The 12,155-nt window shown below is 38.8% G+C and overlaps 1 protein-coding gene and 1 pseudogene across 1 annotated transcript in view; both read left to right on the forward strand.

Annotated features, from left to right (window-relative positions):
* Nucleotides 1-9,866, forward strand: part of DMGDH (dimethylglycine dehydrogenase) — a gene marked incomplete at its 5' end in the record, with an annotated part of 71,134 nt that extends 61,268 nt beyond the window's left edge. Inside the window, 2 exons of the mRNA XM_011959355.1 lie at nt 2,426-2,560; nt 9,176-9,866. Coding sequence (XP_011814745.1) covers nt 2,426-2,560; nt 9,176-9,391 — 351 coding nt within the window. The remainder of the gene's footprint in view (nt 1-2,425; nt 2,561-9,175) is intronic.
* On the forward strand, nt 6,731-7,780 carry LOC105524176 (annotated as a pseudogene).
* Nucleotides 9,867-12,155: the final 2,289 nt, after the last annotated feature.

Below are 12,155 nucleotides of genomic sequence, written 5' to 3' on the forward strand. Positions count from 1 at the left end.
AAGTCTCCTTTTTAAAAAGCAAAAAAAAAAAAAAAAAACCTGTTGCTGTTATAGAATTCTTTCTTAGATATACAGTCATCCCTCTCTGTATGTGGGGGATTGGTTCCAGAACCCCCACATATACCAAAATCTGGGTTTTCTCAAGAACCACCAACCCGTATATACAAAAAGTCATCCCCTCCATATGCATGGGTTTCAAACCCCACGAATACTGTATTTTCTATTTGTGTTTAGTTGAAAAAAAATCCACATATAAGTGGACCTCTGCAGCTTGAAGTGGTATCGTTCAAGGACCAACTCTGCATGTTTTAACTATAGTGAACTTTGGTTTGTTATGACTTGTTATCATGAATTTATCCTATATATGAATTCAAATGAATCAAGCTCTTCCTGTGACTCCCGGTCCCCATTTGCCCTATATTAAATAACACGAGTTCCAATCTTCTTTAAATTTTCATGATCTGACTTCATAATAAAGCTTTATAGTTGGTTCTCACCATTTGTATCACCCTGGGGAAGGAGAGAGAATTGGATGTTCATTTTGCACATTATTGTAACCTCAGCTAATGGAAACTTTCTCTAACTTCCTGTGTAGGTCAGCAATTTAAAGTTGGATTATCCATAGAAGTCATATTTCATTGTGGATTCATCCTAGAGGCTCTAAACTGGGAAAGGAATAGACTGGGAGGGGGGGTCTCAGTGAGGGTGTGTGAGGACCCCTGCTGCTGCTTCTCTGGAGGTTAAGGGGATTTATTACACTCAGTCCTAAATGTTTCAAGTGCAGAAAGAACTGTGTAAGTCCTAAATGTTAGTGGTGGAGGACATCTTAGGCATGAAATATCCTTTCTTATTGCCAATGAAGAAATTGAAGTTTTTGGTTGTTTCCTTTCTTTGCTTTCAGAGAGTAGTCTGTCTGTGGGAACTGTTTCGAGAATCTTGTTTTCCACATTGTGATCTCTGATTAAATCTCATTCACTGTAGACGTGATTTATATATCACAAATTTCCTTTCTCCCACGTAAGAGATGCTTGTCTAGGCAGAGTATGCAGAAGTCTCACACTAACCTCCCATGGATGTCAGCCCTCCCTCCAGGGTGTTCGCTCTCAGTGCTCTCTCTTCACCTCTGACTAGTTTATCACACTTATCATGTGTCTCCTGGCATTTGGTTGAGTCGAATTCTATCTCCCTTATTAGCTAAGTGTCTCTGCTGAGGAGTCATTGCTCACTTGTGTGTCCTACTCACAGGTAAGCTGTATTAAGGTGTATTACCAATAAGTGTGAAGTCTTCCAGTTTGCCTGATTCCTACTTTTTTTTTTTTTTTTTTTTTTGAGACGGAGTCTCGCTATCACCCAGGCTGGAGTGCAGTGGCCGGATCTCAGCTCACCGCAAGCTCCGCCTCCCAGGTTCACGCCATTCTCCTGCCTCAGCCTCCGGAGTAGCTGGGACTACAGGCGCTCGCCACGTCGCCCGGCTAGTTTTTTGTATTTTTTAGTAGAGACGGGGTTTCACCGTGTTAGCCAGGATGGTCTCGATCTCCTGACCTCGTGATCCGCCCGTCTCGGCCTCCCAAAGTGCTGGGATTACAGGCTTGAGCCACCGCGCCCGGCCCCTACTTTTTTTTTTTTAATACATAAGAATGAATTCAAGGTTATCCCTATAACAATGTCGCTCTCATTCCCTTATATTGATTGCATTGGGAATGACCCTGAGTGTGTCCATGGGAATGTATTAGGAATAGGAATGTCATCTGTCATGTGTTGCATAGAAGAAGTAAAAAAAAAAAAAAAAAAGGTTGAAAAGCACAGTGTTAGAGAATAAACTCTTGGATAAAAATGTCTGTGTCTAACTCATTTTGTTACCCACACAGGGCCTAGCACTATGCCTCACACATAGTAGGGCCTCAATAAATGTTTTGAGAATGAACTAATGAATGCGACCCAATAGGTAAATACATTCCAGAGACATTATTCTGAAGAAGCAAAAAGAAAATACCGCATTTTGGGGTTGTTTTAGCATCATGTTTCAAAAATGTGAATTTTCTTCTTGTAAAAGACTTTCTATAGGTAGAAATTGAGTTGCACATTGCTTACTGACAGCCCGTACCACTGTCCAGACCCATTAGACACAAGGGTCACTTTCATAATCCACCATTGCAACATGCCTTATGTTTTTCTGCCTAGGTGGTTCTGGTAAATTGTCATCACAAGTTATTACCCTTAAGTCTAACATATTCTGAAGGAATAGGTGGCTGATACTGTCATTTGAGGACTAAGAAATATTTGTCTAGACATTTGATCCAATCTGTATTTTTATTTAATGTGTAATTGGCGAGAAAATAGCAAAGACAAATTTAAATGCTTGCATCTCTAACCTTGTCACAGTGTCTGAGCATTCATTCATCATCATTATCTTGGATTCCTGCAGCCAGCAGACTTCATAGGAAAGCAAGCACTGAAACAGATTAAAGCCAAGGGGCTGAAACGAAGACTGGTCTGCCTCACCTTGGCAACGGATGATGTTGATCCAGAGGGAAATGAAAGCATCTGGTACAATGGCAAGGTGAGTGCTGAGGACCTCACTGCCAGGGGCTGTGGCGTCTTCTGCAACAGAAACTCCCCTTGTTCCTATTTTCTCTTAAACCCTTTTGCTATTAATTATTTATTGGAGGGATGACACACTTTTGATTTCTGAGCTGACATTCAAAAGACAGAATGCAATTAACTGAAAGGAAAATGAAATGTTGCTCATTTTTGAAAACATAAAATTCTATATATTCTGTTTAAAGAAAACAAACCCAAAGACTTGAAATACATTGGACAATGAGGAGGGTATGATTTAGAGGGTAAATGATCTATTTGCTCATCACATCCATGTCTGTAAATGCAAAAGATGGATTTTATAAAAAATTTGGCATTCTGATTTAACTTTTTATGGATCTTTCAGAAGGAGACAATTAGCATATTAACAGGGAAAAAATCCAAATGAAAACATCTATGACAATAGAGGGTAGAACCTTAGAAAGTAAAGCAAAAAGTGGAAACCATTTGGCTCTTCAGGAAGAGTAAAATCACCTTCTCATTTTGGAATGTTACTTTTCATTCTTTCTATTTGTATTCAGTAAAACCAGGGTAAGTCAGATAACGTATCAATGGGTCTTTGTTTTCTCCATTTTTTCTCCCAAGCTTTCTGCATTCAGTTACTGTCTCCATTTTTTTATTACTATTTGTAAAACCCAATTTTGTTGAAACTGAGTGTGGGTGTGTTTTTTCCTGGTGTTAGCAGGCACATGTGGGACACCCAGCTTAGACCACGGGGAGGGAATAGAGCCTTCAAAGCTCATCTAAACAATGGTTCCACAATGAACAGGGTCAGTTTGGTCATTACCCAAGACTCAGAGCTTCTGTGCCTGTGTTTTTTTCTTATTCACTGCAGCCTACTTGATATTTGTTTCCATTTTCTCTATCTCATCAGTAACACAAAGAGTGCTAGAAGTGGAGAAAGCCAGTGGTGTCAAATCACAGCCTTTGGGGCTAAAGCATGGGTCAGTTTAACAAAGAACTAACAACTACTGAGTTCTTACTGTATACCAGATATTTTTCATGTGCTCTCCCATTTAACTTTACAGCACGCCTGTCAGATATGTATGATCATTTCCATTTTAAAGATGAGGCTTTGAGGGGCTCAGAAGTAACTTGCTTGAGGTTACATGGCTGGTGATTGATAGAACCGATCTCCAACTCAGGTCTAGTTTCCAGCTTTGAATTTCTGGTCCTTTCTTCTAAGACATAAAACAGATCAATTTGATCTCTTTTCTCTCTCTGCTGATGTCCCCCTGTAGTTTCTTAAGAATTTAATTAATTAATTAATTTATTAATTTATTTATTTTGAGACAGAGCCTTACTCTGTTGCCCAGGCTGAAATGCAGCAGCATGATCTCGACTCACTGCAACCTCCGCTTCCCGGGTTCAAGTGGTTCTCCTGCCTCAGCCTCCCAAGTAGCTGGGATTACAGGTGCATGCCACCATGCTCGGCTAATTTTTGTATTTTTAGTAGAGATGGGGTTTCTCCACGTTGGCCAGGCTGGTCTTGATCACCAGCCAGGTCATACATCCACCTTGGTCTCCCAAAGTGCTGGGATTACAGGCATGAACCACTGCCCCCCGGCCTTAAGAATTTAATTCTATACCCACATTCTTGTGCATCTGAGTATCAGGTGAATATTATTAGAGTCTATGAAGCCAACTGACTTTTCTCAGATCTCGAGTGCCTTCACCTGTCTGTAAGCCTGGATGGGCCGACCTCTACTTCCTTCTTAAATTGGGCTGAGTTTGCTCTTCTGTTTGAACTGTTCCTACTTTTCTCCCTGTCTCTTCTTTCTCTTTCTGTTCTGTATCTCTGGTTCAGCCCTCTTTTCTTAATATGTATTCTTCCCCATTTCATATTTGCCCACAATTCACATGATTTCTACTTATAACCAGCTCTGCCATTAATTAACTGTTTGACCTGATCCTGAGCTGATCTCTGGGCCTCAGTTTTCTCATCTGTAAAATGAAGCCATTGGATGAGATAACGTCTTCTTGTCATTACATTTCCTCCCACCTCATCTTTCCTTTGTTTTTTATTTTTCACTCTATTCCCAGTCAGTTTTCTCAGTACTTCTTAATACGGTCTACACTTACCCTTCCACCAACCTTCTGTTTTACTCAGCATGGAATGAAAGAGATATTATGCTATATTTTTCAGTATTCCCACATCAGCCACAGTCAACTGATTTTTAGCCACCTTAAATATGATGATACCAAAATTAGTTTTAAAACCTTGAAAACCCAAGCTCCAATCTAAAGTTCTTTTCATTTGCCCTATATTTACATGCTATATTGGTCACCTTTCCTTGCCATCTGCTTATAAAACTGCTAATCCAATTACAGGATTCTAGCTCTTGGATTTCCTAATATGAGTTTGCCTGCTCTTTGATGCTTAGTAAGGTCATCATTTTAACATGCAGATGGTCTTCTTTTTTGATCCTTTTTCAGAGGCTCTCCTTGGATCGTCTTTACTCTGGACTGATATGAAATAATTTTTGCTTTTTATTTTCAGACTTTGTCTTGTGTTGCTTTTAGTATTTTATGCTTGCAAGCATTTCCAGTGCTAGAGATAGGGTACAAATGTATTTGTTTATTGACTTTTTTTTTTTTTTTTAGTGTCTACTATATGCCAGCAATATTCTAGGCACTGGGAATATAGCAGTGAACAAAACACAAGAATCTCAGACCTCATGGAGTTTATATTCCAGAGGAGAGAGAGATGGACAGTGGACAAAATAAATAAAGTATATTGCATGTCAGATGGTCTTTAGTGCCTCGGGGAAAGGTCAAGTCCAACTGGGAGCAGGGCAGTGCTGGAGAAAGGGATTATAACCTTAAATGAGGTTTAATTTTTTTTTTTTTTAAATCAAGGCATAAAGATGGTCATGAGAAAGGCTTTCTTTATATTGGGTGACTCAGTTATAAAAGATGCTTATCTTGGAAGGAAGTTTTGAAAAAGAGGTTTGTGGAGAGGTTTGGAGAGCTTAAAAGGTTTTTAAAATTATTATTTGTAAACTAAAACACACAGGGACAGTCAAAGAAAAACACAATAGAACATCAAACTTAAATTATGTTAACTTCCTTCAAAGGCCATTTGCCATGTTACCTTCTGGAAGTCAGATAGAGTTATCATAATTTGAGAGAGAAATGAGAAAAGGCTAAAAATAGATGAGAATTATTCACATTGGTAAAAAGAAGGTCAATATTTGTTTTAACAAAGAATGAGAATTTGCCGGGCAGAGGGTGGGGACCGATTGTTCTCACAGTTCACTGAACTAAAAGATGGAATGGATCTAATTGAACCTGGAAGATTATAGGGAAAACTGTTTAAAATTTATGCAAGAGAAAACATTTCCCTGGAGATTTAGTAATAAGGTAAAAGGAAAGGCCAGACTTCTGAAATGCCCTGGGCTTCTAACCCCTGGATTAGAGAGAAATTCAAGTAGAAATGAAAGTAAATTCTAGCAGAAAGCAAAGCAAACTTTAAAAATAGCACTCATAAATAAGGACTCTCTTTTTTTAGTTTACTAAAGCAGAATGGCTGCAAGACAAATCACTGCTGGGATGTTAGGAGATGAGAAGGGCTGAGGAAACGGTGCATGTAGTCTCCTAAGAGTGATTGTGGGCTTTTGACCCAGTGAGTCAGGGGATTACAGCCTGAGACCGGCGCAGGTCTCTTCCTGTTTTCTGAAGATGCTCAAGCAAACCAGGTTAACTCTCCCAGGGCTCCAAACCCAAATCTCTCTCTTACAGGTGGGGAAATGAAACCAAGGTTACCAAGAAAGTCTTTCAAAAAGCAATGATTAAGCCAGGCATGGTAGCTCATGCCTGTAATTCCAGCACTTTGGGAGTCCAAGGCAGGCTGATCACTTGAGTTCAGGAGTTCGAGACCAGCCTGGCTAACATGGTAAAACCCTGTCTCTACTAAAAATACAAAAATTAGCCAGGCATGGTGGTGTACACTTGTAGTCCCAGCTACTCAGGAGGCTGAGGCAGGAGAATCACTTGAACCCGGGAGGCGGAAGTTGCAGAGAGCCAAGATTGCACCTCTGCACTCCAGCTGGGGCAACAGAGCAAGACTCCATCTCAAAAAGCAAACAAAAGCAAAGATTAGGTGCAGCCACAGAGCTGCTCCCAGGGCCACATGGCTGAGGGGGATGCAGGGGTGACCAAAGGCAGGATGAAGAAAGTGAAGTAATGGCAGCCATTGATGGCGAGGAATGATGTGTCATTGATCACTGTGCCAAAATATTTTGTGTTAGAATTAGTGATGATATAGATGACCCCAAATGGACACTTTGCTTGCAAGTGATGCTACCAAATGAGTACCCAGGTACAGCTCCACCTCTCTATCAGTCGAATGCTCATTGGCTTAAAGGGCAAGAACTTGTCCATTTATTGAATAACCTTGAGGAAATATATATGTGGCTGCCCCATTTGGTTCAGAGAGAGTACCTGCTTTGTGTCCCTGGGATCCAGGCTATGTTTCTTTTCCTCCCAAAATATTTAATGAGAAAATGACAGAATATGGAGAAAATAAGAGATGTTCCAATACAAAATCTCAGATGACAGAGTCATGCCCAGATGTAAAGAAAGAAACTGAAGAGGAAGATGTTGAATGTGAAAATGATCTCATTTTTGCATGTCAGCCAGAAAGCTCGGTAAAAGCACTGGATTTTGATATCAGTGAAAATCAAAAAGAAATAGAATTCTCTGCGATTGATCATGGCATTTCTGTTACAGGCCAAATAAGTACTTTTCAGGCAGACTTGGCTCCAGTAGTTTGTCCCAAACAGGTGAAAATGGTTCTTTCCAACTTGTATGAGAATAAGAAAATAGCTAGTACCACCCACAGCATCTATGCCTGCAGAATATATTGTGAGGATAAACAGACCTTCTTACAGGATTGTGAGGATGATGGGGAGACAGCAGTTGGTGGACATCTTCTTCAACTCATGGAGATTTTAAATGTGAGGAATATCTTGGTGGTGTTATCACGCTGGTATGGAGGCATTCTGTAGGACCAGATCACTTTAAACTTACCTGTGCCAGAAACATACTAGTGGAGAAGAACAAAACACATTCACCTGAAAATCATCTAAGGCTTTGGAAAAAAAACAAAAAGTGTTCATCACTGAGTAATGGATTAAGTGAAAATCGAGGAGTTTCCACCTGCAGTTGTGGGCTGAGGTGACAATTCTTCCAACATATTTGTTAGTATAAATATTATGCCTCAATTTCTGTTGCAAATTGGTGATTGTGAAATTTCCAAAAGTGATTTTCTTGTCTCTGTTTCTTTGTTTGATTCTTATAATATAAAGCAATAAATATGGAGAGTCAGTAGTCTTCTTCCATACCAGGAAAAAAAAAAAAAACTAGCAATGATTGAAACTCTAACCTCTCTGACCCTAATCCCTGCCTGTATCACTGAACTATGATCTAAAGGAAAACAACAATTTTAAAGCATGTGTTATAACTTGGCAGTTAACAATCAGCCAGAGAGAAACTTTTACTAATGAATGTATTCACATTTTTTTTCCAATCAACCAGTTTTCACAGTAAGTTTAGAAATCATATGGAGAGCTTCTGATTTGGGGTTTCAAAGAGAATTAAAAACTGGGACTACAGAGATAGGAGTCTGCAATTAAAGTCATGAATGTGTTAGCATCTAAAATACTGGAAGTGCTATAGTAAGATTGTTGATTGTAGCGTGCTCTTTGCTGAGGCAGCTGAATGATCACCAGGCTGATTCCCGTCCGTGCATGTCTTAAGCTCCAGCTATAAGCAGTCCACTGTGCCAGACGGTAAGACTTTAAGGATTAGTGCAATGTAGTGTGGCCAGGAGAAGCCATTCTGAGCAGGGCTATGTATCGTGTTTTACTTTTGTTGTCTTCCTTTTCTTTTTGTTCCATGTAATGTTTTGACGACAGTTTTCTGTATTTTCTGCTTTTTCTTCTTTTTCATTCTTTCCTTTAGACCTAATTTCCAATAACCTTCTTATCTTTTAATCAAACTGGTTATATAGACTTTTTTTTTGAGACAGTCTCACTCTGTCATCCAGGCTGGAGTGCAGTGGCCAGATCTCAGCTCACTGCAATCTCCGCCTCCCAGGTTCAAGCAATTCTCATGCTTCAGCCTTCTGAGTAGCCAAGAGTGTAGGTGCCTGCCATCATGCCCAGCTAATTTTTGTATTTTTAGTAGAGACAGGGTTTCACCATTTTGGCCAGGCTGGTCTCGAACTCCTGACCTCAAATGATCCGCCTGCCTTGGCCTACCCAAGTGCTGGGATTACAGGCATGAGCCACCACTCCTGGCCTAAACTAAGTATTACTGTTTTAAAAATGAGAAATTTCAGAGTAATACAGATGTGTACCTTGAGAGTTACTTTTCATAATTTGTAAGCTTTCATTCATCTTCTCAAAATATGAAGTTTTCCTCCTGTGTCTCTGGCGTTGTGCCCCCAGACAGCATTTCAGAAAACTTCCATTTTGTAAGTTGAATCTGTATTTCAGTTTTTTCTTTTCACCCAGAGATGAGGAGCACAGAGCTGTGACCGAGACACTGAGGACTGTTGGGTCTTGTTTTCCAGGTGGTTGGCAACACGACATCTGGAAGCTATAGCTACAGCATCCAGAAGAGCCTGGCTTTCGCATATGTCCCTGTGGAACTAAGTGAAGTGGGACAGCAAGTGAAAGTTGAACTATTAGGCAAAAATTACCCAGCAGTTGTCATACAAGAACCTTTGGTATTGACTGAACCAACCAGAAACCGGCTTCAGAAAAAAGGTGGAAAGGACAAAACTTGAAAAAAGACCTTTAGCAATCAAATGAATTGGAGTTGCTAATGACTGTCCTTGAAATTATCATAATTGGTTCCCAGGGGAATAGAGGAAACCAGGAATTCATTTCAAAATCATCAAAGTCTAGATTTAGAATCTTAAAGAAACCTTTTTGTTAAGTGTTTTCTAAGCAAGACAGAATAATAGATAAATGATTTACATTTTTCTTTTAAATGAAGAAATTCGAACTGAATTTTTTTTTATTACCCCACATTACCTAATCGGCAAAACATTTAGGTGTTTGCTAATATCTACAATCATTACTATAAACGAATTAAAGGATATTTTATAATTTTAGTAACAAATGCATTTGGTTCTTGATAGCTGAAAACAAATTAATAAATTATCTTTTACATAAAAACATGTATAATATTGTTGATGGATTTACTTCATAGAGAAATCTTTCCTTAGATGAATAAATGATAGTTTTAATTTTTCATGATATATCTGTGATGAAAATAGTAAAATTTAACATTGACATATAGCCAACATTTTAATTCAATTCTCTGAAATATTTATCATTTTTTAAATGACTTCCCTGAAAGGAGCTTTATAGGACATTATTATTCTCCTTTCAAAGGTTGTTTTAGAAGAGAAGTTGCAAGAAAGAACAGAGTCTTCCAAAGGAAGCGGTACTTGTAAACTTTCAGAAATGAAGCTGAAACATAAATAGATTGTGCCAGTACAAACACAGTTTGAATACTGAACACCTCTCTTTGGGAAAGAATTAATGCAAGTTGACATCACATGGTGCTGTTCTGAATATCATTTCACAAAGCATTTAACAAAGCAGGTCAAACAAAAGCTTAAGAGCTGACAGTTTGTCCTTAGTGCTATGTACAGCAAGAAAAAAAATCAATTTAGAAATAATTCTTTGATACACTTTTTGAAATTATTTGGGTGTAGTTGATGGAATAAATCAATTTCTTTTGTAAAGGGTGGTTTATCATTTATAATTAATTTATACATGCATACATTTATTACACATTTATAGAAGTTTTCTTAAGTATTAAAAAAACTGAATGTGAAGCATGGTAAGATTCTGTCATTTGAATAAACTTTAAAATGATTTCTTGTAAGTTTTGAAAAGGTGCCAATTTTACGTTTTACATGTTTTATAACAGTAGTTATATATTAGAACTCTTCACATGTTCATTTTTCTTTGGCATGTCCTCTTAGATGAGAAAAGAAGGAAATCCCTTTGGTAACAAACAGGGTTCCTAATTATTGGGAATATTATCTAGGTTCTTTAATCCAGTTCATGTTAGTGCTGGGAATTTGGGATATCAGCTTCTCATTCTCTGCCTTTCTATAACCCCATGACCTCAGGATAGTTACATACCATCTCTGGGTTCCTCCTCTGTGAAATAGGTTTAGACTCTTTTTTGGATACTATATTATCAAGAAGCAATAATGAAAGTACAACATTAAATTCATATCATATAGTTAATATAGCACTAAAACTGATGAATAAAAGAATAGACCATTCAGATGAATGTGAAAATTTTAAAGAAATCCTACGCACAGTATAAAAGAAGTCTACCCCGATTTCCTTAAGAAGTTGCCCTCATCCTCCCTTTTGTTGTATGTTAGGTGCTATTAGGTTTCGTGGATTACCCCAGCACCCCCACTCATACTCAGCCAGTCCGTCCTGGCCTCAGCACCAGGTTTGGTATCAGCCAATTCATGGGCTGACAATGACCTTCAACACAGCTTGACTATGGAAAGCTGAGAAGAGTTGACCAGATTTCTTCCATGGGAATTTGGATTGTGAACCATCAGAGGAAAAACTGGTTAGTACTAAAAGCTGAAGCTGAAAAGATGGATAGAAATAGAAGCCATAAACCCAAGGGAGCAATGAGAGCTCCTGATGAGGAGGGAGACACTGAGCGAGAAACAGAGAATAGAAGACCAGTTCCCAAAGCTCTCGGCTCCTGATGGCTTGCTGGCCAGTTCTTGGGTGAGAACCTTGACTTAAAAGGGCCTAACTGAAACCACTAGCTTCTGAAAAGTGGAACATACATGGAGAGAGGTTAGTGTCAGCCGTGAACAGCAAACAGCCAGCATACTTGAAAACACTGGTGATGTGCAGAAGTCTGTGTCTACAGTTCAGAAAAACATTCTCAAGAATGTGATGATAAATGATAGGCACTTTCTTCCCTTGAGTGATGAAAACTTCTTGGAATTGCAAAAACAGTTTCTAGTCAACACATTATCAAAACATTTATGGGTGGTGTCATGTTGCTAATGTTAACATCCTAACTAATCTGTGTCTTTCTTCTTTTCCACTGATAAGGAAAGATGACAGAAAAAAACATCTTAAAGTATACTGTGTGGGACATTAAATAACAGATGAGATTCTGGAATTTTACTGAGAGCATGTTGTGCATATTTTAATTGAACAAAAGGAAAGGTTGATATTATCAGGAAACAGCAGTTGTGAAAGGAAAAAAGTTTTGGCTACACAGATAGCATTTTTTTTTAAATTTAAGTTCTAGGATACATGTGTACAACGTGCGGGTTTGTTACATATGTATACATGTGCCATGTTGGTGTGCTGCACCCATTAACTCGTCATTTACATTAGGTATATCTCCTAATGCTATCCCTCCTCCCTTCTCCCTCCCCACAATAGGCTCGGGTGTGTGATGTTCCCCTTCCTGTGTCCAAGCGTTCTCATTGTTCAATTCCCACCTATGAGTGAGAACATGTGGTGTTTGGTTTTCTGTTC

Source organism: Colobus angolensis, unplaced genomic scaffold (genome assembly GCF_000951035.1).
Source record: "Colobus angolensis palliatus isolate OR3802 unplaced genomic scaffold, Cang.pa_1.0 Scaffold49, whole genome shotgun sequence".
Classification (NCBI taxonomy): Eukaryota; Metazoa; Chordata; class Mammalia; order Primates; family Cercopithecidae; genus Colobus; species Colobus angolensis.